This window comes from Hyperolius riggenbachi, chromosome 5 (assembly GCF_040937935.1).
Source record: "Hyperolius riggenbachi isolate aHypRig1 chromosome 5, aHypRig1.pri, whole genome shotgun sequence".
Classification (NCBI taxonomy): Eukaryota; Metazoa; Chordata; class Amphibia; order Anura; family Hyperoliidae; genus Hyperolius; species Hyperolius riggenbachi.
The window spans coordinates 71,330,053-71,357,674 of NC_090650.1; the positions used below are offsets into that span (position 1 = coordinate 71,330,053).

Consider the following 27,622-nt stretch of genomic DNA (forward strand, 5'->3'; position numbering starts at 1 on the left):
ATAAGAGGTCAATGACAAATCTGACAAGATTAGCTAGCTGTATGCTGGTTTCTTGTGTGATTCAGACACTACTGCAGCCAAATAGACCAGCATGATGCCAGACAACTGGTATTGTTAAAACAGTTTAAAGAATAAAGATGCGTTTTTAGAAGAAACTAGAATATATCTTCATTCATGCAGCAGCTGTAGAAGAATGTTTTTTTCTTTCTGTCCACAATGATAGAGTTTCATCTTTGTTATTCTCATTTACTCAGTTTTGTAGAACAGTGAAAAATAGTGGCTGTGTGATTTGAAATGATATTTAATAGATGTTACTTTAAACCCTCCTCCATTACCATGATTGTAGACTGTACGACATGAACAAAACAGAAAACAGGGGGAAAAAAAACAACACATTAAAAAAACTGTACAATGATGGAAACAGAAGCAAAATAACGTTTTATATTCACAACTGTGTTCATATTCATCAGGATATACATTTTACAGAATCACTTACAGTCCAACCTTTTTAAAGGGGGGTCTTCGACGTGAATAGAAAGAACAAATAAAATACTATAAATGACATTTTTTGATGGCTACCAACCAGTGCAGCAGGAAACACAGTGGAAACAGTTAAAATTGTTATGTAAAAGGGTAACAGGCCACAATGCATCCCTTTGTTCTGCCGTTAGCGGGTGACTCTTTCCCTCTACAGCGATCCTGACCCTGTTTTTTTCTAAGCCAATAAGCAACCAATCTGCTTGTTGTATAAACTTATTGCCAGCTTGTGGGTGTTTTCTGTCCAAACAGCACGAAGCCAAAACTTCATCTTTGGTTATTTTCCGCAGACTGGCCTCATTATTTGAATAGCGCTTATTTTGTTTCCTTCCGGAGCACACAGAGCAGTTTTCACCTCTTGGCCGACGACGTTGACTTTTTTTCTTACGCCGTGAAAGTCAGGATTCCTGAAGCATCTCCATTTGATGGGGAATTCTGTTTAGGCACCAGTTTCCAGTCTCTTAAAGGGGGGTTCCTCCTCTGGAATAAAAAGCTAGACTCAGCTCAGCTCGAAGCCGGCGGCACATTCTATAGCGTAGAGCAGTTTGCTCCTCATTAAATTCTCATCGTAAAATTCTGGAAGTTTCAAGAGGTTCATGCAAGTGCTGGCGGTGGGAAGCCGCTCCAGATCAGATCCGCCGTTGTGAATGCAGAACGCTGGATATAATTCCTTCAGGAAGGAGAGAGAGGATAGCAATAAGAATACAGATATAAAATATAATTACCATACATCACCGTGGATAGGCCATTCCACAGATAAGCCCACCTCACCACTTTTTGCCTTAAAATAAGCCAAATGCCATGACCACTGATTAGCCGATCCCCCGTGCAGTGTGCACTGAAGCATGCTGGGGGATGCAGAACACTGGGTTGGAGCATGCTGAGTAAGACATAGCTATCTTCTCCTCGCTCCAGCTTGCATTTTTGCTTCCCTTCGGCTCCTTCTGAACTGGCCGCTAGAGCTCTAAGCTCCCTGTCATGAGACCGCAATGAGCCTGGAGCACCAGCGGGCAGTTCAGAAGCTTCCAGGGAGCAGAGAAGATGCAAGCTGGAGCAAGGATAGATAGCTATGCACTATGCATTCATCAGCCTGAACCAACACATGCTCAGCCGGGAGGGGGGCTGTCACACATTTATAACACCCACAGATAAGCCGACCTCTACACCTAAAAATGTTTGCAGTATTGAAATCAGGAAATTGTTGTCATAGGTAATGGAGATCTTGGATGGCCTGTTCAGCCTTTCATCCCCCCACCCCCCACAATTATAACCAGAAAAGACAAAAAAAAGTATCATAAGTAGAATATAATAGCTGCCGTATTTTATTTACTTTTTAACCCTTTAGCAGCTAATTTATTTAGAGGCTTGCAAGTGCTCCAGGCTAATTCATTTTAGCACTTGTTATATTTCCATGCTTCTAATTAGTACTGCTGTTATATGTATTTATGGCCACTTGGCACTAGGGGCAGTGTAAGACAATAATAGAGGACTTCTGCTTTCAGTTTCTATATTTTCTGCTAATAGAGAGAGAGAGATCAAAGCATTCCAAGAATTTACAGCACGAGTTCTGCCGATGGAGGTCAAAAGCAGTGTACTTATCTCAAATGGGGTTAAATGTGCTAGATTACTGCCCATTATGCTGATTTTTCAAACTCAGTCATTTGCGAGTGGTGCGCACGTAACAAGCACATGGCTAAACCAGACAATACAGCTGATCTGCAGAAGAACAGCACAGAAAACAGGCAAGGGGAAATGTTACAAAGAAATCAGCGGCAGCAGGTTTCCTTTTACGGTCGCACTAGTTGACCTGATCCCTGCGTGACCTTTTCAAAAGTCTCCTTTTAGAGTATAGTGCTGCAGCTATAAGTACTACATTATTTTGGTATTTTTCAATAATTTTCTTACAGACAAGTGACTCTCCCCATTATTAAACATCACTTACGCTAATCATTACCCTTTGTAACTTCAGACTGAAGAGAAGGTCTCCATACCGTCGTTAACGGCTACTTCTGGCTATTTTTTTTAGCATGAGAGGATTTCAGTGTGTCTCGCTGCCAAATGACTGCATTTTAGGGCTCTCTCTACATAGGTTATTGCCTTTTTCTCACTTTAAAGGTTTAGCGACGTAACAGATTGGAGTGCTACCGTAAAAACCAGGGCCCCGCCAAAGTAAAAGCCGCATAATGAAAGCCATTAGAACCGGGGAAGACATCAGTTTACCAGTGGAGGGAAACCATTTATTACCCTGACCCCGAAGGCAGCTTCACCATCCTACCCGCTGCAATGTAAATGGAGAGATTTCTTTTCTCCTCTACAGCAACCTAATTTATTAAAAAAGTTATTAAGCTTTAATTAGTTTGGGAAAATGCTATCTTGTAACATTTAATCTGGCTGCAAATGGGCTCTTAATTTGTTAATGGTCTAACCTTCTGATACCAAGAGTCTACAAACATTAAATAATGTCTGGAATGTGTCAGGAGTATAACACTGTAAAGCGCGGAGCATCGCCAACTTCTTTAGGATAATATTTAATAAGCATTTCAGATGAGCAAAGAAGTGTTTAAAGACCGCAAATTAGGGGAGAGGGAGTTCTCCTTTTAACAGTACATTTATAGCAAGATACTATAGGGTAGAAGGTGGAGGCACTGTAAATCGCAAAAAGGCACCTTTTAATCAACCGTGTGCAGACATCGGGTGTGCAGTGGGGGTGATGGAGGCCTGACAGCCGTTTCGCTTAATAATAAGCTTCCTCAGAGGCTGATAAAGTGTACACTTTATCTAGTGCCAGTCTCTTTTTCTACAATTTTTGCTGATATACTATAGGGTAGCATGGAGGGTTCAGTGGTTAGTACTGCTGATATGCAGCACAGGAATATTGGGTCCTATTCCCTACAGGGAGTTTGGTTGAAGTTTTTATGTTCTGCTGGTCTTTCATCAAGTTAAAGGGACTCCGAGCAGTGCAGAAACTATGGAAAGATGCATATCATTTTAAAGCTCTCTTTCCAATGATATATAAACCGCCGCCCTACGCCTTTTAGTTTTCACTATTTTCGCAATAGAAATTGCCGCGGCCTCGATTTCGATCGCAAAAATAGAAAAAACTAAAAGGTGTAGAGCGGCGATTTATGTGCCGTCAGAAAGAGAGCTTTAAAATGATATCCATCTTTCCATAGTTACATTGTATTACACAGGGCGACTTTTTCTCAAAGTCAGCAGCTCCATTCAGCAGAAAAAGTCGCCCTGTGTAATACAATGTAACTATGGAAAGATGGATATCATTTTAAAGCTCTCTTTCTCCTCTGACGACACATAAATCGTCGCTCTACACCTTTTAGTTTTCTCTATTTTCGCGATCAAAATCGTGGCCATGGCAATTTCAATCGTGAAAAAAGCGAAAACTAAAAGGCGTAGGGCGGCGGTTTATATATCATTGGAAAGAGGCGAAAGAGAGCTTTAAAATGATATGCATCTTTCCATAGTTTCTGCACTGCTCGGAGTCCCTTTAAAGAGAACCTGCAGCAAGAGGTATATGGTGGATGCCATATTTATATCCTTTTAAACAATACCAGTTGTCTGGCTGTCCTGCTGATCTCTTTGGCCGCAAAAGTATCTGACTCACACACCTGAAACATGTATGCAGCTAATATTGTCAGCAACCTCCGATTTGCATGCTTGTTCAGGGTCTATGGCTACAAGTGTGTGAGGATCTGCAAAAACAGCAATGCAACTTGTATTGTTTAAAAGGTAATAAATATGGTCACCTTCCTATCCCTCTCACTTCAGGTTTCTTTTAAAGAACATTCCAACCAAATCTCAGGGTTCAATATCTGTCTGGCATCTGGGTGCTGACATTAGTCCCTTCCCACTGCATATATAGACCCTTTAAAGATAATCTGAAGTGAGAGGGAGGTAGATATATTTATTAGCTTATAAACAAGGGAAATTGCCTGGCTGTCCTGCTAATGGTCTGCCTCTAATACTTGTTGCCTAATGCCTAGTACAGGTAGTCCTCGGTTAACGAACGAGTTAGGGACTGTCGCCTCGTTCTTAACCTGAATCTGTCCTTAAGTCGGGACCCCCATTTTTAATGCAGAGCAAGCCGCAGCGGACGGTAGGTAGATAGAGCACATCTCACATGATCCTCGGCGGTAGAAGTTCCCATCGTGGTCCCCGGAAGCTGCGCAGCCCGTCCTCTCGCTCCGCCCACTGTCCCCCCGGTGGCTTCACATGCGTTGCATGATGACGCAATTAGGAAGCGCCGCCACTTCCTGATTGCGTCATTATGCGATGCATAAAAGCCGACAACGGGGACAGTGGACGGAGCGAGAGGACGGGCTGCGCAGCTTCTGGGGACCACGATGGGACCTTTTACCGCCGAGGATCAGGGGAGATGTGCTCTATCTACCATCCGCTGCGGCTTGCTCTGCATTAAAAATGGAGCAGAAAATGTAGTCCCCGGCGGTGCGACGTCATTGCGACGGGGCGGAGCTATGGTCACGGCGTTCGTATTGGCGGGTCGTTCGTAAGTCGGGCGTACGTAAACCGGGGACTACCTGTACACACAATGCAATTCCGTCAGATCAACAGTTGACACTGTTATTTCCGAAAGGTCCGATCTGATTTCCACTCGTTTTCCAGATCGATTTTGCATAGAAGTGATCTCAAAATAGATCAGAAAAGCAATCGAAGATAAAATTGGACATGGCAGAAATAAAGGATTCTAAAGGGAGTTCTCAATAACTCAGGGAGGGACAGTACGATCAGAACTACCATTCAGTTATCACCACACTAGACCGTCCATCTCACCAGCTACATACAGGTCCCATTCACTACTACCGTAGGAGCAGCCGCTTTTAAGTTTAACAGTACTAGGTAAGAAAATTCAAACCAGCTGCTCTAGGGTTTCCCAATTGGTTTATAAACCTTTATTAAGTACAATCTCCAAAATGCAAAAAAGAACCCTGATCGCTTTAAAACCACTTAAAAACAGCCTGTGGAGCGCTCCTCACTCATGACCCAGCATACTGTCACCCAAACACATCCACACTGGTACCGGTACCACACAATCCAGATTTTCTTCAGAGTGGTGGAGAGGGGTTTAAACAATTGCTGTGGTCAGTTAGATGGATCCTGACGAAGCTCGCAGTGGGCGGGCGCAACGCGTCTATGGGCGGGGTCACGTCCCGTCCTGTGTAGAGAACTCCTCACCCCAAGCTGACAAGTGCTGCGAGGACCGAGTGGACGCTGAATCGCCGCTCCCCGCTGTCTGATGCAGTGCGGTTGAGTGCTGCGAGAGGAGACAGCAATCTGGAGACTCAGCCGTGACCAAGAGCTGGAGGAATAGCACTGGGCGCCCAGGGACTGGTGAGACACTTGTTTAGCAGCGCTGCCAACTGTGCTTACAAGGCTTGCTTTGGCTGTATATGTCTGCGCATGGACTGGGACTAACAGCATTATATTGTCGGCTTACCATCTAACTGACCACAGCAATTGTTTAAACCCCTCTCCACCACTCTGAAGAAAATCCGGATTGTGTGGTACCGGTACCAGTGTGGATGTGTTTGGGTGACAGTATGCTGGGTCATGAGTGAGGAGCGCTCCACAGGCTGTTTTTAAGTGGTTTTAAATCGATCAGGGTTCTTTTTTGCATTTTGGAGATTGTACTTAATAAAGGTTTATAAACAATTTGGGAAACCCTAGAGCAGCTGGTTTGAATTTTCTTACCTAGAAATAAAGGATTCTACCATTAATCTGACAGAAAACTGCATCATGTGTACCGGCCATTAGACCCTGAATAAGCATGCAGATTAGGTGTTTCTGACCGAAGTGTGATTGGAATAGCTGCATGCCTGTTCCAGGTGTGGGATTCGGACACTACTGATGCCAGAATGGTCAGCAGGACTGCCAGGCAACTGGTATGGTTTAAAAGAAAAGAAATACAGCAGCCTTTATTTACTGCTCACTACAAGTTCCCTTTAATCCGGTCTCCATAGGTGTATATAACAAAAAGATGAGGACAAATGGCATTCAGTGTGTTTGCAGATATGCTGAGGGCCAAGGGAGACATCATTATGTGAGTCTCATAAAACACTGGATTTAACTCTACTGTACTCCCCCCTCCCATGTGCTGAATCCACAGACCAGAGGCGTAGCTAAGGGGGGGCAAGAGGGAACATATGTCCCTGGACACAGTGATTTAGGAGTGCTCAACGGCTGCCTGCCGTCACTGGTGGCATATCTATCATGATGCACAAAATGAACAATTATTCTACAATCTCTTCCACCCTGCCCTACCAGAGAAACTAGATACAGCAGTGGAGGAGAGCATGCCTGTCTGGGAGAAGCCCCACTTCCTGCCCGAAAGTCCGCCCCCACCGGAGAAATTGAGCTGAGCAGCATGTGTGGCTGGCAGGAAGAGCCTCCGGGAGTGTGGACAGCGCTATTTACGTTTGTAAAGGAAAGTGACTGTGCATATGGCGGCTATTAGTTCTGGGTCAAAGATCTTGACAAGTATACTAGTCAAGACCGGATAACGGAATGTATAATGGCAAAACAGCAGCGGGGGTGAGGGAACAGAGGGCAAAGATGGGCAAAGTAGGGCTTTACAAGCACTGCAGGCCGGGGAAGGGGTGGCTAAATCAGTCTTTGTCCCCGGGTGCTGAAACCCCTAGCTATGCCCCTGCCACAGAATCTACAGAAACAGGTCTAAAGGTGGCCAAACATAGACTGATATTTCCAGCAGATTTAATCACACTTACTGAACACGCCAATGATCTATTGACCCCGACAAAACGAAAAACTCCCAACTAAGTACTTTCAGCGCTATCTCGGGGCTACAAATCAACAGATTACCATGTCAGTAACAAATGGCTGCTGGGAGAATGGCCTCTCCTTAGTGAAATATTTGCGAGTGCGCACAATGAATATTGGAAAATAATGACTATTTTTACATGCTGACAATGCTCTTGTGTAAACTACAGTAGGCATTCATAGCGAAGACAGATTGTCTTGGTCTTTGCACGGCCGCTCCGTAGTATGGCCTCTGTTTGGCCTGGCTTTTCTTGATTGGGGAATAAGGTTATTCATTGATAACTTTTTGTGACATCAATCAGAACCCATTTCACTGTTTTGACAAAGAAAAAGTCCATTATGCCTCATGGCAAAACAAACATTCTCACTTCTCTATTGACTCAGCACATAAATAGGCCAATCTGCTCCACGCCCTGCATTGAAAGAAGCAGGTCTAATGATTCACTAATCATCTGCATGTGAGAGCGCTTTCATGTTCATTCTCAGTATTTCTTCGACATCCTAGGTGTGTTTTTGGTCTATTCACTTCTGTTTGTCTGGGGTGGATGCCAAGCTCTCGCCCTGACTGTAGATCAGCTAAACCTCAAATTGCCTTTTAATGTAAAAGGTCGTGAACCGCAGGACCCCTCGTGCCGTTGTTTAGTAGCTGCAGATAACAACGTCTATCATCCTACGCAAAGAAAAAGACCTTTTCTGAAAGTTACACACACCTGTTCACGCTTAATGGGAAATGATTAGCTGAAAAACTTTCCCTAAATAAATCACTAGTGAGTCCCTTCCTTTGGTTTAAGACAACCCTGCAAGTACTTGCCCAATGCTGCAGGGCTATTTGAAAATGGAATCCCTACTTTGCTTTTATAGTCACATAATAAAGTAGCAGCTTTAGGGTCAATTTACACGAACGTCTAAACGGCATTAAATGACGCTGTGGCGCTCCTCATTTACAAGGAAAATCGAGATAGGGCAGGAGAAAAAAAGAACTTATACCTACCTGGGCTTCCTCCAGCCCCCTCCAGGCTGATCACTCCCTTGCCGCCCTCCTGCGTTGCCTGAATCTTTCACAATTCGCCAGAGAAAGTCTTCCGGTCTGAGACCTACCGCGCCAGGGGCATTCTGTGCCCAAGCAGTACTACTGCACATAGCGAAATGCGATGGGGTAGCACCTGCGGGCAAACTGCACCTGCGGTGACTGGAGGACTTTCCGGGGCCAACTGGGGAGGAGCCAGGTGGTGCAGGAGGATGGCGAGAAAGCGAGCAGCCTAGAGGGGGCTGGAGAAAGCCCCAGATATGTTTAATTTTTTTTCTCCTTCGAATAAATGGACAGCAGTTGTTACAATCTTTTACCGCCGTTTGCGCAAACACCACGCTTGAGCCCGTGGTCTTATTTCATCAGCGCCAAAGATCTGCTAACCATGGTGCTTCTGTGTCCCCTTTCGGGAGTCAAAGCACAACGCATTTGCCCAATACCACTGAAGGTTGCCAAATGCTTTTCTGCTCACTAGCAGAAAAGCATTTGCCAGAGACGCTATACTGCTGGCTCAGAAGCCTATCTCAACCCTTATTCGTCCCAGCATTACCACTGTAACCAGGCACTTGGAAACTGGGGACAATAATTATCAGTAGATATACACTAATAGATGGCCACTAAGCACAGATTTTCAATAGATTTCAGCATGAAATCTATTGAGTATCTGTGGATCCTTGCACTGCCTGCAAGGTCACCCAGATCTTCCCCATTTATGTGTGTCCCCCTCTATCACGGGCCGTGCAGAGTGTAAGCAGCAGAACTCACTGATACGCTGAAGCAAAGTCTTCTCTCCACCGCCAGGCGCTCCTCTCTGTGTCACGTGATAAACACTAGGGGCCGAATACGAGAGGCACCATGGCATGTTCCTTACATCACCAGTAAAGGCCTCTAGCATTTGTCACGTGACATAGGCATCCCGGGAGAGAAGAGACAGTGAGGAGTGCCTGGTGAGGCTGGAGAGAAGACACAAAACGGTGGATAAGCGAGTGTAAGCTCTGCTGTCAACACTGAACACTGGAGTGAAGCATCTCTCCAAAATTAAAAGTAAAGTATACCCTTTTGAAATGCACATTTACTTGCCATTTAACTAGGAAACCTTGAGAATCTTCCAAGAGGAAGCCTCTCCGAAAGGGGATCAAAGCTAGGTCAATAATACGTACCATATGTGACAGCTACATAATACAAACATTTTAAGCTGGATTTAGACTTTTTCTGCCCCTAGGCCATTTTTCTTTCTGCTCCCCTTCCATGTGTAATAGTGCCCCCTCCCCTTCTATATGCTGCCCCCTCTTTCATTTGCAGTATTCATGTACAGCTGGCATCCCTTTCCATATGTTCCTCACCATCTGCAGCCTTTTCATCCAAATTTAGCAACACCTTTTCTATGTCCAGCCACCCCTTAGCGCAGCCACCGCCCAAGACTCGGGTCTTTGTGGCCTTTCCAGAAATCCAGCCCTGCCCCTAGGACAAATATACATCCTATGTACAGTATGTTTGTGTACATATGTATTTAACATTTTTACAGTTTTTCAGCACTAGGGCGGGTTTCCACAAGCAAGTTTTTCAGAGACTTGTGCATGGCAATTATGCATCCATATGCCGGGATTCGGACGTGTTGTCCAGAAATCTGAAGCAGTGCTTCAGAATTTTTCACGTGCACAAATTCGGAAGCAGCCTGTTGATTTCAATTGGCTGAGATTCTGAATCTGCATTTGTGTGCTTGAATTCAGGCACAAACAGCCCCACCGGAAACGGACCCTAACTTGGAGCAATCTCCTCTGGACTTTATACTGTGCTCTGAGCAATACTACTGTGGACATGGTGCATCAACACTTACTTTAAAACCTAGTAATGGGGGGCGGGAGCAGCTTGTCACAAACTTAAGTAGTTTTCGCTTTTCCTCATCTGTAAAATTTTCCACAACTCTCCAGAAAATTTTAATTACGGGGTGATCAGCTGAGTAGCCTCCTAAAATAAAGCACAACAAACCAAAGCAATGAGAAATTTGGTGATACCGTAAATGACTTCAACATGCAGCTTTCTGGTACAAAAATCTGGGTATGTTCCAGGCAAAAGGCATCTCCTGGTTTAATAAATTATTTTTTGTTTTATTACATAATTTTTTTCATTTTCTTTTTTTCTGCTAATAATAGTTATAAGATTAATTTACACCTCTGAAAGTGTTAACTTTGATAGGCTGCCAAGGCTTATGATACGGGGATACAGTGTATTTACTGTTTATCAATGCACATGCTTCTAAGTAAAGCAGGGGTTAAGCAATAGATGCCCTCAAAAACTTACACATTCTGGCACCTCTGCCTATTCCTTGTTCTAGTCTCTTTTTACAGTTGTGGGAAATAAAGGAGCCGAGAGGACTGTCAAAATGCTCCATCTTCTCCAACAGGTTAATTACACTACTATAAATTCTAAGAAAAAAAACAACATTTTTTTATGTGCCTGAAGAGGATAAAAGGTTTACTTCCCCTTTCTCCTGGGAGCCTTGTCAGTGTGCCACATTGGGCTCCACAGGCTGTCAAGAGATTTTTGTTTTATCTCTGACTGTAGGAGATAATGTTTGTGATTTACAGAGACCGCCGACGTGCAAAACTACACTGAGAGAAAAACTGTACATTTAGGAAAAAAGCAGTGTGGTGCTTACAGATTGAACTGGATATTACGTTATTATGCAAGTAAGCTGCTTACATACTAGTTAAGGTGACCAGGAGGGAAAGTAAGATAACTATAAAGTCAAGGCAGGGTTGGGATACATGCAACTATAAATAAGTAATAGTACAATTACAGTATGCAGTATAAAATTGGGAAGTACATGCCTGAATAGTTTGTGAAGGACTTCAGGTCGTCGAGACAGATTGGTACTTGTGCTCCTGAAATTAACACCTGGATATAAAAGGGATATAAAGAAAACCATGTAAAAACATCAAATACCCCAACACAATTCTGCCTAACAAACTGAGAACAGCATATATTTCTACCCAACACAGATCTCTCTTGTTCAGTAATCTTTAAATTTAACATTATTAGTTTCTAATTAGTCTCCTTTTTCTGCACGGTTTGATGCTTTGTGTATTCTTGTACCACCTATTGTCATGTGTGATCTACCATTCAGTTCTCATGATGATGGATTGCTGACTTCATGTGTTTTAAAGTGAATGTGAAGTGAAGGTATGTATGTAAATAATCATTAACAGGACTTTCCTGAAGCCTCTTATACTTATTTTGGTTTTAAAAGTTTAAAAATTTAGGTAGAAGACTGAGCTGTCGTCACTGCACTTCTTGATTATTCAACTCCCATACAGAGTAACGATGACCTATTACATTTCTTATATCAACCTTGCTGCAGGAACATTTGTACAGCTGCACAAATGTTTTATGATCTCTAGTTGGCTATCAGAGAGCATTACAGTGCAGTTCAACTATATCTGATGCAAAGAAGCTGCAATTTATTACCCAACAATCTAAAACCTTGCATCCAGGTTCAAAGCAGAATAAAGCATCTACATGTATTATTAAACGAAGAAAAAAAACAAAACATACATTAATTTATACATAGTATTGTTAGCACAGTGTGGAACATCGTCCTAACTCTCCAAACCCTAAACACCATCATGAATTTCTAGTGGCTCCATTTATTTTTTCCATGTACAACAATTTACATTTACCAAGAGCCCAGAACTTGCCAACCCCTATATTGTTTTGGGTCTTGTAGGGTCTTTTGAGTTACATTTTTGTAATTTGTTTCCTTGGTGAAGGGTCTATCATTGCTGCTGCATTCTATTGCCAGGTTTTACATTTTTACATGTACTGTATACCGTAGCTGCCTGCACACTATTTGGATTGACTTTTTTATGGACTGTAACCAGGGCTTATTTTGGAGTAGTGATGATATTTTGGGCATCCTCAAAAATCCTTAATAATCATGCCAGGGCTTATTTTCAGAGTAGGTCTTACTTTGGGGAAAACAGGGTAGCTTGCTTTTCCATTTCCACAGATCTGTTCTGTACAAATGATAAATAGCTATGAGCAGACTGATTGTAGGAGATGGTTTTGTTTTAAAGAAATGTTTTAGCTGTCTAAACCACAAGGTAGGCATTGCATGTTGTTTGTATTGATTTTTTTTTCCTCATTAAAGACTAACACACTTGGCAAAACTCTCATCGGGTGTGTTCTGCTATTGATGTTGTTTCCTTACTTTATTAATCTTCAGTGACATGTAAACAGCTCACATAAAAGATAGACATACCTGGATTTCCTGCTGATCAAACATCCTGAGCCATTCCAAGTTTACCACATTGGCCAGACCTTGCCGGAATGCCAAGCAGTGCTGCCGGATCTGCTTATTTAGCCGGTAGTCAGCTACGAGATGGATGTAGGCGATTCTGTTGGCACTTGTTACCGGGATGTCTTTCCCTCCCAGCTTCAACTCCACAACCTGGTCACAAAAACACCAGCATCAATGGCATGGCTTCCTCAGAGCCAGCAATCAGATTTTTGAACAAACAAACGTTCGCTAATAAACTGATATTTATATGTACAAAAGCAATATTCCTGTAGAAATTTGAACAGTGACACTTCCATCTCAAAACCAGTTCCAGAATTCATCCCCTCCTTTCACAGGAGGCATCTAAAATTATTTTACATACTTTAATCATATTCCGTCTTGACTACTGTAACACCCTACTCTCCGGTCTACCAAAAACCAGACTGGCACCTTTCCAATCCCTGCTGAAATCTGTTGCCCACCTATTCCACCTCTCCTCCCGTTCATCTGATGCCACCCCTGTCTGCCACTCTCTCCATTGGCTACCTGTTACCCAAAGGATGCAGTTTAAACTCCCCATCCTATCATACAAAGCTCTATATAAGTTGTCACCTCCTTCCACTTCTTCACTATTCTTCAGATACCATCCCACCCGGAACCTTCACTCTTCCCAGGAGACCCACTTGTCCTCCAGCTTGGTCACCTACACTCACTTCTGCATCCAGGACTTCTCATGAGCATCACCCCTCCTTTTGAACGCTCTTCCTCAACCAGTCAGTCATGCTTTGAACCTGGAAACCTTCAACATTCTCGCAAAACATTCTCACACCTATTCAGACAAGTCTATAATTTGCTGTATGCAGAATTGGAGGTTTACTGGCTTATCCCCATACCCCTGTGTCTCCATCACTAAGTTCTCCATTCCACTACCATCTAGACTAAGTGTGCAAGGGCAGGTACCACCTCCTAGTGTTTCTGATTTAATTTATCATATGAATATACACCAGTATTGGCAATGCTTCCAAGCATACATCAACAATGTATGTATTTGTACTGCTGGATGTCCTAATTGTATAGGTATACATGCTCCCCACTGTTTAGTACTATATACAGCTCTACGGAAGATATTGGCGCTAGGTAAATAAATAATAATAATAATAATATAGATTTCATGGTTGTATAGCAGTTATTGGTATAGCACATGCTCCTGTGTGTGTATCCAACTATTTTTCTAATAGCAGACTTACTTTCCAACACTAGATGGCACACTTGAGCAGCCACCACAAAGTTTTTGCTTAGTAAAATAGAGTAATCTGAACATGAAGTGAAACACAGTCCAAGAGTATTTGGCTTCCAGGAATTTTACATTGTCTCTTCCAATTTCTAAGGAAAAATCCTTATTTACAGATGCAAAGATCAAGAAGAAATCAGGCAAAACTTTTACTGCGTATTTTTGGGAACCAATTAAAAGACAAAAAAAAGATCACCCGGCCTGAATCGGTACATGTTTTAGATCTCTGGCTGAGAAGATTAGAGACCATAGGCCCTCATATTAACTTTGTGTGTAAACCCTCATCTTCACGATACAATTTTCCGTCAGATCGGATGTATTAGACGGATCTATAAGATTATTTCCAACCTGTCCAATCGAATTGCGTTAGATTTTGCAATAGACTTTGGATACTTATCAAAGCAAAATCTACACACGATGCAATTTCTTATTAGATCGATCTAATAGATCTGTCTATCTGATGGATGAGGCTTTACACTATGCAACTAACAGAAACACTATGTATAGTTAGGGTCCTTTTCCACACAAAAAAAAAAATGCAATTGCACTTTCTATTTCCTCTACCGTGATTTTGTCATAAACCGATGTGTTCTGTCGGGTGTACAGCGCGACTGCGGTGCGTTGGGGATTTAAAATAGGAGGAAAAGTTTGTATAGGAGTACAAAAACATAAAAAAGCAACAGGCTGACGATTGTGATACAGGAGAAAAAGGGAATTGCAACAGTGGAAAAACACTGATTTACATGTTAATCGCCGTGCTGTCCCGATCCGCAAAATGCAATCAATCCGATCAGATCGCATCTAGTGGAAAAAGGCAATGTAACTGCATTCCTCACTAAAAGGCCTCTAGAGGTGCCTGAAGCGAAACAATGGGCCAGTTCACACTAAGCAGATGCGATTATCACTACTCTGAACATGCATGTTCCATCATGATTATGGGTGCAATCAGCCAGAAAACAGTATTGGGGCGCAATTTTCCATGAGAGAGAAGAACGCAGACAGCATTTTACAATGGGAGATCACAAGAAAATCAATTCTCACCGCATTTGCTGAGAGATTATCTTGCGCTCCCATCAATTTAAAACCAAGAACCAAACGCAAGAAAATGCGGCATACTCAAATATGGCCAAGGCTCACACTATGCCAAGTGTGAACAGGGCACCGCAATAAGTGTGTTAATTACCGTACCCTTGTGATCAGCAAAATGTATGCACTTCAATTATTTAATCAAAGCACATGCAGTGTGAACAGATCTGCCTTCTTGCTAAGAACTGGATGCTGAAACCAACTGCCACAAATAACACTGGATTTCAGCAGAGAGAAAATATCTCCAACACTGACCACAAGTCACTAAGATCATATGCTGGTGATAAAAAGACAAGCCGGAACTTAAAACCACACATCGATCAATATTTTAAGTGTTGCCTAATTAACAAGCTTTCACTGTGTGAGTGTCATCTTTTCACTCCAGTCCTTAAAGAGACACTCCGACCAAGAATTGATCTTTATCCCAATCAGTAGCTGATACCCCCTTTTACATGAGAAATCTATTCCTTTTCACAAACAGACCACCAGGGGGCGCTGTATGGGTGAGATTGTTGTGAAACCCCTCCCACGAGAAACAAGAAATGTACTCTTGGCAGTTTCCAGTCTGTGAACCTTGCTGCATTGTGGGAAATAGCTGTTTCCAACTGCCAAAACAGCAATCAGCAGCTACATCACCTGCCAGCAGTAAAAATGTCACCATGTGGTAAATGTCAGAATGTAAATCAGGGAGAGGAAAGATTTTACAATGGGCAAACACTGACTAAATCATTTACACATAATTATTGTAAAAATGAAGCACTTTTTATTACATTTTCACTGGAGTTCCTCTTTAAGTTATCACCTCTGTAGTTATTCTCACATACAGTAGAAAAATGAGAAGAGCAGCATTAACAGGCATTAAGTAGCTCCACCCCTCCTGCGGCCAGGGCGATTACAGCTAGCCTGTGTAGGACAGCCAGGGAAGGAGAAATAGGATGTGGCTGTGTGTGGCTGTGTGTGTGCGGCTGTGTGTGTGTGGCTGTGTGTGTGTGGCTGTGTGTGTGTGGCTGTGTGTGTGTGTGGCTGTATGTGTGTGTGTGTGTGTGTGTGGCTGTATGTGTGTGTGTGTGTGTGTGTGTGTGTGTGTGGCTGTGTGTGGCTGTGTGTGTGGCTGTGTGTGGCTGTGTGTGTGGCTGTGTGTGGCTGTGTGTGTGTGTGGCTGTGTGTGTGTGTGTGTGGCTGTGTGTGGCTGTGTGTGTGTGTGTGTGTGGCTGTGTGTGTGTGTGGGGCTGTGTGTGTGTGTGTGTGTGGCTGTGTGTGTGTGGCTGTGTGTGCGTGTGCGTGTGTGTGTGTGATTATGCCTAGTGTCCCTCTCTACCTCCCTCTCTGTGTGCCTGCTTTGTATATATTTTTCTTTATACAGGAGTCTCCTTCTGCCTTAACTAGTAAAAAATAAAGCAGACTGCTCAGAATGATTCAATTTACATTGTAATCTGTAGTAACACTCCACTTAAAGGCAGCTTAGGCCAGGAGATTCCTCACACACTTTACACTTGCAGTCCTCTCCTTAACTTTAGAATTCTGTCGTTATAAGTGTGACGAAGGCTTATTATTAGCCGAAAGCTAACTGCTTAATCATCTCTAAGTAAGCCAATAAATGGTATCAGCCCGATTCAAAACTCCTTATTCTAAGGATTGAAACCTTAACTTTAGAAATCACTCCTTAACTTATAGACAGAATCCTTATTTTAAGATTTAAGGTAAATTGCTTAGTGGATACTAAATGCTTTATCACCCTGGTGATAATAGTAAAAACAGCATAGAAACGTTATTAAAGACAGGAGATGAGCTTAGTGAATTGTGGCCAATGTCTAAGAGATATAGAACACTGAAGTGTGATTCAGCTTACGGAGACTCAGTGAAATTGAATACTCGTTTTGGAGAGAAGTGGATGGCATCGCAACCCCCTTCACAAGAGGCACACGGAAGGCACACAGGAAAAAAAACCTGTTACATGCTAAACCGTCATAATCTATTTTGGCCGCAGAACAATTCAGAATTAACAACTAGCGCATTACAATTCTGCTCGCCCCCTCAGTAAAACTTTTAACTGTCCGTTAATGCCCTCACATCCGGGATTATTGCTTTATTATTACCTAGCTAAATACACATTGAATACAAAAAGGGCTACTTAATGCCAGAAGCAATTTTAAGATAATGTCTAATCTTTACGGTATCTCTTCAGCGCAATTATTGGAAGGTTTAGGTCGCTCAGGCAGAAAATCCTGATATATACAATGCTCATCCAAGAAAGAGATTCATAAAACTCAGAGTCGGAAGAAATAAAGAGCACAGAGTGGATGAGGCACCAGCAGCAAGCGGGTGTGTGGAAAAGCTACACAGCAGTCTGACAGCTCATCACCTATCTGCAGGATGACTGTCTAGTGTAGATCAGGGCTGTTACAATTCAGTTCTTGAGGGCCATATCCATGCCAATGCTAAAGGGAACCAGGAGCCACTTTTTTTTCCTGCAGTTTGTCCTAGTTTCTAATGGCTATAGGAGCTGTCATGCTCCCCCTCCCATTTTAGCTGCCCATTATTTATCCAGGGGAAGGTGTGTCCAATCTCTCTAATTAAACACATTTTTTAGTAGAAAATACATATATTTACATAGATCTGTACATGAATTCTGAAAGAGGGACAAATGAGGGAGAAAGAGGGACTGTCCCTCCAAAAGAGGTGAGAACTATGGGTTTACACATGTCTGTTTTGTTTAATCAGTTCTGTTAACGAAACAGAAAGTCCCGACCTGCAGCATTTTTCTGGAACTAAAACAAAATGTAGAAAAAAAAGAATCCCGCTGCACCAACCATGGAATTGTAGACAAACAGCAATACATCTCACACGCATCGAAGCAAACTCATGGCTCCTTAGTCATAGATTATATAGGTGCAAAGTCCCACCCAAAAGGGTGTCGCCTGTCTTAAAGGGATAGCACACATGTAATATATACATTAATAAGAATGACACAGTCATGACGATACATGAATAAAAGCATAATAGGGCGTGTACACAAAAATACAAAATTACAACAGTTACACAATTGCAAAGCTCATTAAAGTATACAAAAAGGCCACAGTATACATTGTACAAAAACATCCTAAACCCCCTAAACCCTCAAAGGATCCCTTCATACTATAAAAAGATAATAAGAATAGAAAACTGGATATGCAATATAAATTATCTGGTATCAAACTAAATTTATGTCCCCAAGAGTGATGAGACCAAATGGAGTACGTGTACCCAGTTGCCAAATCCAGAAGGCCTCTCGTTTGATTAATCTCCTATGTAAATCTACCCCCCCCCCCCCTTGAATTTCGCACAACCCTCTCCCTGGAACCCTGGAACTTAAAAGATGACATGTCTCCTTTATGTACCTTCAAAAAAATGTTTAGACATGCTAGATAGACCCGCTATCAATGTATTGTTTTTGATACATCTGCCAGGGCCATTAAAATGTTCTGCTATACTTTGGCGTAAAGGATGTGTAGTACATCCAACTATACATCTGGCTTGTTGTTGTCCTGCTTCCGTCTATAGGAGGTGGAGTGGTTGCAGCGACCACCATACTTCGTATGAAACAAAATGTACTGGGTACTATATGCTAACGGACACAGCGGGGGTCAATAGGAATAGACAGTAGTTGTACACACACAACATTTTCACAGGAAGTATTACAATTAGTTTTCACCGGAAGTAACTGGCACACAGCATTGCAAGAGGTGAATGAATCTTTTTCTGTTCCTGTCGAATTAATGGACACAAAACTGCAAACTGATGAAAATGCACTGAACAGGGCAGGACTGGAACTGTACACATTTTTCTTCTGGCCTATGTGTGAACCCAGCCTAATGCTTTCAGAAATACTACATGAATAGAGAAAGCTTCCAGTGGGCCAACGGGAGCCACTAAGTCAGTGGTCCTCAAACTAAGGCCTGCGGGCCGAATGCGGCCCCTCAAGGCTTTTTCACTGGCCCCCAAACACAAATATAGAATAGCAGCGCTGGCACCACCCATCCACAGACTGTAGAAGTCAGCGAGCAGTCATTTGCTGGCTTCCAATCCAATTCTGCATCAGGTGACACTGCTGTCTAGCTAGACAGCAGGTTGTCACCTGGGTATGCGTCACTGTCTGGTGCACAAAGACGTTCTTCAGGTGCCGCATGACTGAATGGCTATTGCTGGGAGTTCTCCTCCGGGCATGATTGGGGGAAATTAATACCTAGATTCAATGCAATGTTTTTCAACATTTTATGTATGTTCCGGCCCCCCAGCAGTCTGAAGTATATTGACCCGGCCCTTGACCAAAAAAGTTTGGGGACCCCTGCACTAAGTGAAGCAGGAAGGGGTGTGTACAGTGTATGACTCAGACCTGAGCCCCTCTCTGCATGTATAAATTATAGAGCAATGGAATTCAAGGCAGACATGGAACAATCACAACATGCAACCTGCATATTGTTATCATAGGTGTGTGTCAAAACTCTCATGCAGAACACCAAGATAGCTCATGGTGACCCAGAACCACTATGAAAGTATAAGGGGCTAAAAGAGACCAAAAAGCCCTCCTACTATATCAAAATAAAAAAACACCAAAAACCCAAGGCTGCATATAATTCTGCAATATTAAAACAGAAGCTATTTGCAAGAATTCAGCTTTAACCACTTAATGACCACAGGCTTAAACCCCCCTAGGGACCAGGATATTTTTTACTAATTAGGCCACTGCAGCTTTAAGGCCTTGCTGTAGGGCAGAACAATTCAGCACACAATTGATTAAACCCCACCCCCCCTTTCTGCCCACCAATAGAGCTTTCTGTTGGTGGGATCTGATCGCTGATCCTGTGTTTATTTGTTTTTTTATTTATTTGTGGGTTTTATTTTTTATAAATATTACTTTAAAGAGACACTGTAACAAGAAAAACGTCCCCTGGGGGGTACTCACCTCGGGAGGGGGAAGCCTACGGATCCTAATGAGGCTTCCCCCGTCGTCCTGTGTCCCACGGGGGTCTCGCTGCAGCCCCTCAAAGCCGGCCCGACAGATCCGACAGCCTGTTCAATATTTACCTTTTCAGGCTCCAGCGGGGGGCGCTGTTTCGGTTCTTCTGACGAAGATAGGCGGAAATAGCCGATCTCCGTCGGGTCAGCTCTACTGCGCAGGCGCAGGAGACTTGCGCCTGCGCAGTAGAGCGGCCCGACGGAGATCGGCTATTTCCGCCTATATCCGTGGGAAGGAGCGGATACTGCGCTGGAGCCAAAAGGTAAATATTTACTACACCGGGAAGATTTTCGCCGCCAGTGTGGGGCCGAGGAGGATGGGGGAAGCCTCAATAGGATCCAGAGGCTTCCCCCACTCGAGGTGAGTACCCCCTAGGGGAGTTTTTTTCGTTACAGATTTTCTTTAAATCCCTTCCTCCCCTCGCCAACCAATGCTAGTGATCGGCTCTCATAGACAGCAGCCTATGAGAGCCGATTACTCTCTGAGTCTTCCAGGGGGACAGCCGTGTCCTGGGGATGCCACCGCGCTCACGCCAATCGGCGTGGAGCGATCGGCACAGGGTTAAAGGACACATCCGAGCAAATAAAATCAAGAACTAATTACCTGGGGCTTCTTTCAGCCCCTGGCAGTCTACCTGTCTCTTGCCGCAGCTCCGGTGTCCCAGGACCCTCCGTTACAGATGCTAAGGTCGCGCACGGTAGCTTTTTGCACAGGTGCAGTACTTCTGTGCCTGCGCAGAACGCTCCTGGCTACGTGAGCATGAATGCGAGCGGCATGGCTGCACAGGAGATGCCGACCTAGTGAGGTTGGCATCTGCAACGGAGGGGATCCGGGGACAACACAGCTGCGGCGAGCGTCACATAGGCTGCCAGGGGCTGGAGGAAGCCCCAAGTTTTTTTTTTTTTAATTTACTCAGACAAGTCCTTTAAGTGAGCAACTGTACTTTCCCATGATGCATTACTTCCAAAAACAGGTTATCAGCATGTTGGGTTGATGAGGCTCTGTAAAATGTATAAGCTATAGGCTCACTTTACAGCAGTGGTTCTGTATGTGCGCCTGGCTTTCAAGGGCATAAAGAGATGATTTGCATATTTGGGAGAGATGCATCATGGGAAACAACGGCTACAAGCCAAATTATTGGAAATACATTATATACAACTACTTATGATAACCCTACACAAAATGACCGACAATGGAATTTTAACGAACTGACCATTCTGGGAACTTACTTGTGCTTCTCCCAGGTCATTATTGACCACGGTAAAGTTTAACCCCAGTTCTTCAACATCATCCTCATAGCTCTTCAGAAAAAGAAGGTTCTTGTACATCTCTGGATCCAGGGAGGCCAGGTGATGGATGTCTACATCTGCACTTGTGCCCAGTAACTTGGACAGGAAGAAACTGGCAAAGGGCAGTTCCACCAGCATGTTCTCATAGAGGGCCTGTGAACACAGCATAGAAAATAAATCTCACACCATTGTTCTTATAGCTTTTCTCCTGTATAATATATATATATATATCGTTCTCCTGTATATATTTAGTTAAAATCTATTTATGTATTTATTAGTTTTTGGTGGGAGGAAACCAATATACTCGGTTATTTGTCTCCCTCTTTGTTCTCCTCCTTGATCATACAGTTTAAACTTGGGCCCGGGGGCTAAATTTGGCCCGCAGAGCCATCAAATTTGGCCGCAAGCAGTTTTCCCACTTTGCATTATGTTTGACCCACTCTAGGCCACCAGGGAAGCTATACTGGAGGTGATAACTAGATCACTAGGCCCCATTTTGAAGGTCAACTAGAAAACATTTTCAGGACATGTATAGACTCTTCCTGAAATGTACTCACCAATTTAATCTTGGCATAAACTCAGGGCACCATCTATGTTAAAAGTCCAGTTTTATCAATAAAAATGTATTTAAAAGAACAGCTTTGGACATCAAATACAGCAGTATACAAAAGCAGGAAGTGGGCGGAGCTGCTGCAACCTCTAAGTGGGTGGAGCTACCAGAAACACCATGCACATTTCAGTTGGCATAAAAACATGGTTGGGGGATGGGTCAGCGGATTTTTTTTTTGTGTGTGTCTTTTTTTTCTTCTTAATTAAGAAGAGTAAGGAAATTGCCAGAATAAATGGTTGGATAACAACTAGTGCTGATTCCTTCAATGATCTATGCAAGGCACAAATATTTGTTATAGGCCTGCTATAACATGTTAAAGCAGACTTGAACTCAGAACTTCCTTGCTGCTCTAAAAGATAAGAAACAGCATAATAACCTTTAAAGAAACACATTTCTTTGTAACAGCAATAAATCTGCAGTGTGTGTACTTCCTGTTTTCTTGAAAGCAGACATAGGGTTAACATCCTGTGTTTACATATTAGCTGCTTTGTTGAGGCAGCCAGCTGACACAGCTGAGAGATCAAAGTACACTCGTGATTAGTCACAGATGAGGGGGAGTTAGACAGGCTAAACTCTAAATACATACAGGGTGGATTTCTTTAAGTTTTCCTTCTGTCCTGGGCAGGTTCAGGTCCACTCTAATGTAAACAGAATTTTCCTTCTGCACAGTCATTCTAATCTTATTATCTTGAACTAGCTATTAAGCAGTGCCCTAACAACATAAGAATGCAGAAAGAATAGCCCAAGTCAAACATAGGTCTGCACAGGATATATCATGATTTATTTAAGGTGTGTATGTTAAATTTCTGGGAGTGCAGAAAAAGCAAACGAGGGGTGTGAACAATAGTTTCAATTCGCATCAATGGCAAGGTCACCGTTTGCTATCCGGCCAACAAAAACTCTATTGTAATTGAATGTACGTATCAAAGGTACCTGGGCTACGAACTACAAATTACCTTCATGACTCATGGAATCTAAAAGCTGAAAATACCCCACTAGCCCCTCCTTCTCTTGCCCTTCCCTGCTTGGCCCGAAGGAAAAAAAAAAAAAATAACAGCTCCTCAGGTTTATCCTTTAACACGTTCAATATTGAAGTGTGTATAAATGATGATGTTAAGCACCATGACCGCATCAGCAAAATGGATTATAAATTAAATCTCCATAATGTATGCAACACAAATATCAGCCCGGACATAAATCAAGGTGTTTTCTAAACACAGGTTAATTGTCCAACTCCGCAAACTGTCTATTTTTTATGCAAAATAATCCACTTAACATTTGTCATATTGGTCTTAATAAGCCGAGACTTGCATCAGATGCCCTGGCGGGGCCATCAATAACTCCTCGGCCCCCGGAGCCGGCGCTAGGTAGATGGCAGAAACGTGTACGTTATTTTTCAAGTGTCCGTCTCCAGCGGGTGTTTATTGCCAGAAATTGTGCCAAAATGATTTGAAATAAAACGGATTAATTATGGTAGAAGCCTTTTAATATAAGTGAGTGAGCTGGGAATGTGATTAATGCAAATTGTGTTGCTATCACCAGGATGGATGGGGGACAACATCGCGGGCCATATCTGTTTGCTGCCAAATAACTTTGGTAATTTACTGCATTAAGAATCAATAAAAAATAATGCTTTTCAAATGCATCACTATCAATCTGCAGCTGTATCCAGAGAGAACATTTATATTTCCATCTAATAACCATATAAAGCCGGCTACAGATTTTTTTTAACATCAACTTTTCAGGAGATTAAATGTAAATATAGCAGCGGGATAACTTATCTTTAAATATTTGTTGGCCAGCATCATGCGTGGAATACTGAGAAGTGTCCATCATTGGTTAATTGTGGCTAAGGCCACACGCAAGACAACCCATATCCAAAGCAAAGGTTTTTGAGAAATGTTGGTGTGCATCATTAGCAAGTGGTAGCCAAAGCCTCATACATACGCTAGACCAGTGTTTCTCAACATTTTATTGGCCTGTACCCCTTTTAAAACCCTGTACTCACCAAGTACCCCCTAGCATAGTAAACATTATCACAAGTACCCCTTGACAAATATATATTTAATTTTAGTACATGATAATTGGTACTAAACAATTTCCAAGCATTTACTATTGCTTTTAATTAGCTAAAATACTAATTTGATGTTTAAATAAGATTTATCATTTTCTAAAACTTTAAATTTGTTATTCTTGGTTAAGTATATCAAGCCCAAGTACCCCCTGGAACCATCAGAAGTACCCCCTGGGGTACACGTACCACACGTTGAGAACCTAGGCGCTAGACAACCCATGGCCAAGGCAAATGTCCCTCAAATATGTTCGTGTCCATAATTAGTTAGTGGTGGCTAAAGTCTTTTACACACGCTAGATAACCCATGGCCAATGCAAACGTTTTTGAGAAATGTGTGTGTCCATCATTGGTTAGGAAAAAACAAGTAACCCTTTGCACGCTCGCATGCAAATGTTCAAACAAATCCAATCACAGATTCACTCATCCAGGTGCCACAGATAGGTTTGATGCAATGAATGTTTGCATGTCTGCACTATGCATGTTACAGGGCCAGAGTTAGGATGTCTACGAGTACCTGGGTACTTCTGTGCAGTGTAGGTGACTAAGCAAGAGAATGCATTCTTCTGTGAACAAATTTAACTTAGCTGTAGGAATAACAGTGGTGCCCGGATGAGTGAATCTGTGAATGCATTTGTTTGAACATTTGCATGCAAGTGTGCGAAGGGTTACTTGTTTTTTGCTATTTTTCTGGCCACACCCCCTTAAGCACCTCCCTTTTCTTTAAATTACTTATTTAAATATCCTAACTAGAAGCGATGTGCCCGGATATATGAGTTTTTCATAATTGGTTAGTGGTGGCTATACCCTCATAAACATGCTAGACAACCCATGATCAAAGCAAACGTTCTTAAGAAATGTTGGTATCCATTATTGGTTAGTGTTAGCTAAAGCCTTGTACACACGTTAGATAACCCACGGCCAAGGAAAACGTTTTTGGAAAAACCTTGGTGTCCATTATTGGTTAGTGGTGGCTTAAGCTTCTTAAAGAACGGTCTTCAGTTCCTACTTGTTTTGGGGAATTTTCCCTTAAGTTTTGTCTTCAGCAAGTGAAATGCATGCTCAATCAGATTCAGGTCAGGTGATTGACTTGGCCATTGCATAACATTCCACTTCTTTCCCTTCACAAACTCTTTGGTTGCTTTTGCAGTATGCTTTGGGTCATTGTCCATCTGCACTGTGAAGTGCCGTCCAATGAGTTCTGAAGCATTTGGCTGAATATGAGCAGATAATATTGCCCTAAACACTTCTGAATTCATCCTGCTGCTTTTGTCAAAGTCAACAATCAAGAGAAGACTTCACCAGAGTGAATACCGAGGGTTCACCACAAGATGTAAACCATTGGTGTTTCTGGTAAATTTATCTGCTCATATTCTTCAGCCAAATGCTTCAGAACTCATTGGATGGTGCTTCACAGTGCAGATGGACAATGACCCAAATCATACTGCAAAAGCAACCAAAGAGTTTTTTGAAGGGAAAGAAGTGGAAGGTTATGCAATGGCCAAGTCAATCACCTGACCTGAATCCGATTGAGCATATATTTCACTTGCTGAAGACAAAATGCCCCAAGAACAAGCAGGAACTGAAGCAACATGCAGTAGAGGTCTGGCAGAGCATCACCAGCAAATCCAGAGTATTGTGATGTCTATGCAGTCCAGACTTTAGGCTGTATTTTAGTGTAAAGGATTTGCAACCAAGTATTAAAATGTGAAAGTTTGATTTATGATTATTCTGTCCCATTACTTCTGGTCCCTTAACAAGTGGGAGGCACTTATGTAACTCAAATCCATTGTGGTTGTGTATAGAGCCAAAAATGTTAGAATTGTGTTGATGTCCCAATATTTATGGACCTGACTGTATAACCAACTTTAGGTCATAAATACCTAAAAATCGAACTAATGATTTTACACAGAAAGTGAAGAAAATAGTGTTTTAAGGAGACAACTTGTAGCCTGCAAACAAATTTTACGTCCTGTGACAGCAGACACTGAATATAAATTGATCATATCCCACCTAGACTATTGCGACACCCTGCTCTGTGGCCTACTAACAAACTGGATATAAAATTCTCCAGTTCAACCTGATCTTTGCTGCTCAACCTATCCATCTCTCTTCACACTCCTCAGATGCTGCTCCTACCAGTCAATCCCTGCACTGGCTGCACGTTATAAATCAATAATTTCCAGAGACTATTCTTCATGCAACACACACTGTCGTAATTATATCCACTTTTAACCAACCCTAGTCACCTCTTCCCACTCCTACATCCAGGATTTCTCATGTGCTTCTCCTTCTCTAGAATTCCCTCCCTAAATCAATACGACTCTCCATCTTTGGAGGTATAAATGAAGCCAAAAAGCTAAATTTTTCTAGCAAGCATTTAACGTGTCCTAGGCTATTTTAACTGGTTACAGAACCATCACTGCTTCCAACTAGCGAAGCATGTATTACAGCCTGTGAAAATTGCATTCGCAGTACCATAATATGCAGGGTCAAAACTAACTACACTAACTTTTACTCACACTCACTCACAGCACTCTAACTGGAATGTGCCCTTTCTAAGACCTGATCACAGTTGTATTTGGCTCCTCCCTCCTAAGGTTCGTACACACGTGCTACTATTCTGACCAACTATCGTCCAAACTTGGTCAGTGGCATGATTTCTGGGTGTGCATATACGTGACAAATGTCAAGACTAGCGTCTGATAGCTGATAACTCACATGACTATTTGTTGGGCTGATATTAAGCAGTTGGCCACGTGTGTACAAGTCCTTTGAACAACTTGTACTTGTTTTGAATGTGGCCATATCAAGCAGTCCAACGTTCCGATTGCAGGCACAGCATGCAGTTGAGTTGGTTGTTCAGTTTTGTGGTGTGCGGAAAATACGAGTTGTGCAATCGCTTGGTCATGTCGTGGAGTTGGTTGCGCACTTGGACGAGAGTACGAGCCTTTATACTCACACTGTAAGCAAAGCTACCCATGTGGCCGGTAGAAGGTAGATGGAGCCATAGATCATAGATAATGCCCCAATGTCTATCAAGGGTGAGAGGAAACAGTGTGGTGACATTCTCACATTCTAAAAGGGGTGTGTCCATTATCTATTCAGTTCAGCTCTATACATTTCAAGGATTAAAAGAAAACATCTACATTTTCAAACAGTTTTAATATGTGTATAAATCAGTCAATTGAACAGTGTTTCCAGCAGAAGCTGGGTATCAGGAGTGTCAAAGTTTGCTGCCAGTCAATGGATTTCTGCAGATGTTGAAAATGAGCAACATGGCTCCTGCTTTTTGCAGCCGTTTAGTGAAAAAGTAAGGGGGGTGTTATGTAAACCAATGTTATGTATGTCCATAAACCAAACACAGTACCTTGACTAAAAAGTGCAATTAGATGCCACTGTCCATTTATGGAATGCTTAGCTAGCTTTAAATTGAAACTAAAAGATAATTTTAGCAACATTCAATTACAAATAACCTTGTGCAGCATAGATGTGCGTTTTTCCTTTAACAGACACCTCCGCACCCCCTCCCCCGTGACCCTAACAGCTTGGGGGGGCATCTTATAAGGGTCTCAAAATAAGAGTGGCCATCAGGTTCTTCAAACTCATAGCATGTAGCTACAAAA

The 27,622-nt window shown here is 42.6% G+C and overlaps 1 protein-coding gene across 2 annotated transcripts in view; it reads right to left on the reverse strand.

The window, feature by feature from the left end:
• Positions 1–283: 283 nt before the first annotated feature.
• The window catches only part of UBE3C (ubiquitin protein ligase E3C), a 140,429-nt gene continuing 113,090 nt past the window's right edge, over positions 284–27,622 (reverse strand). For both annotated transcript variants that reach the window (XM_068235861.1, XM_068235862.1), the window contains exons 20-24: positions 21,256–21,468; positions 12,636–12,824; positions 11,206–11,272; positions 10,212–10,342; positions 284–1,207 (exon numbers count right to left, since the gene is read on the reverse strand). In XM_068235861.1, coding sequence (XP_068091962.1) covers positions 1,037–1,207; positions 10,212–10,342; positions 11,206–11,272; positions 12,636–12,824; positions 21,256–21,468 — 771 coding nt within the window. In that variant the 3' untranslated portion in view covers positions 284–1,036. The remainder of the gene's footprint in view (positions 1,208–10,211; positions 10,343–11,205; positions 11,273–12,635; positions 12,825–21,255; positions 21,469–27,622) is intronic.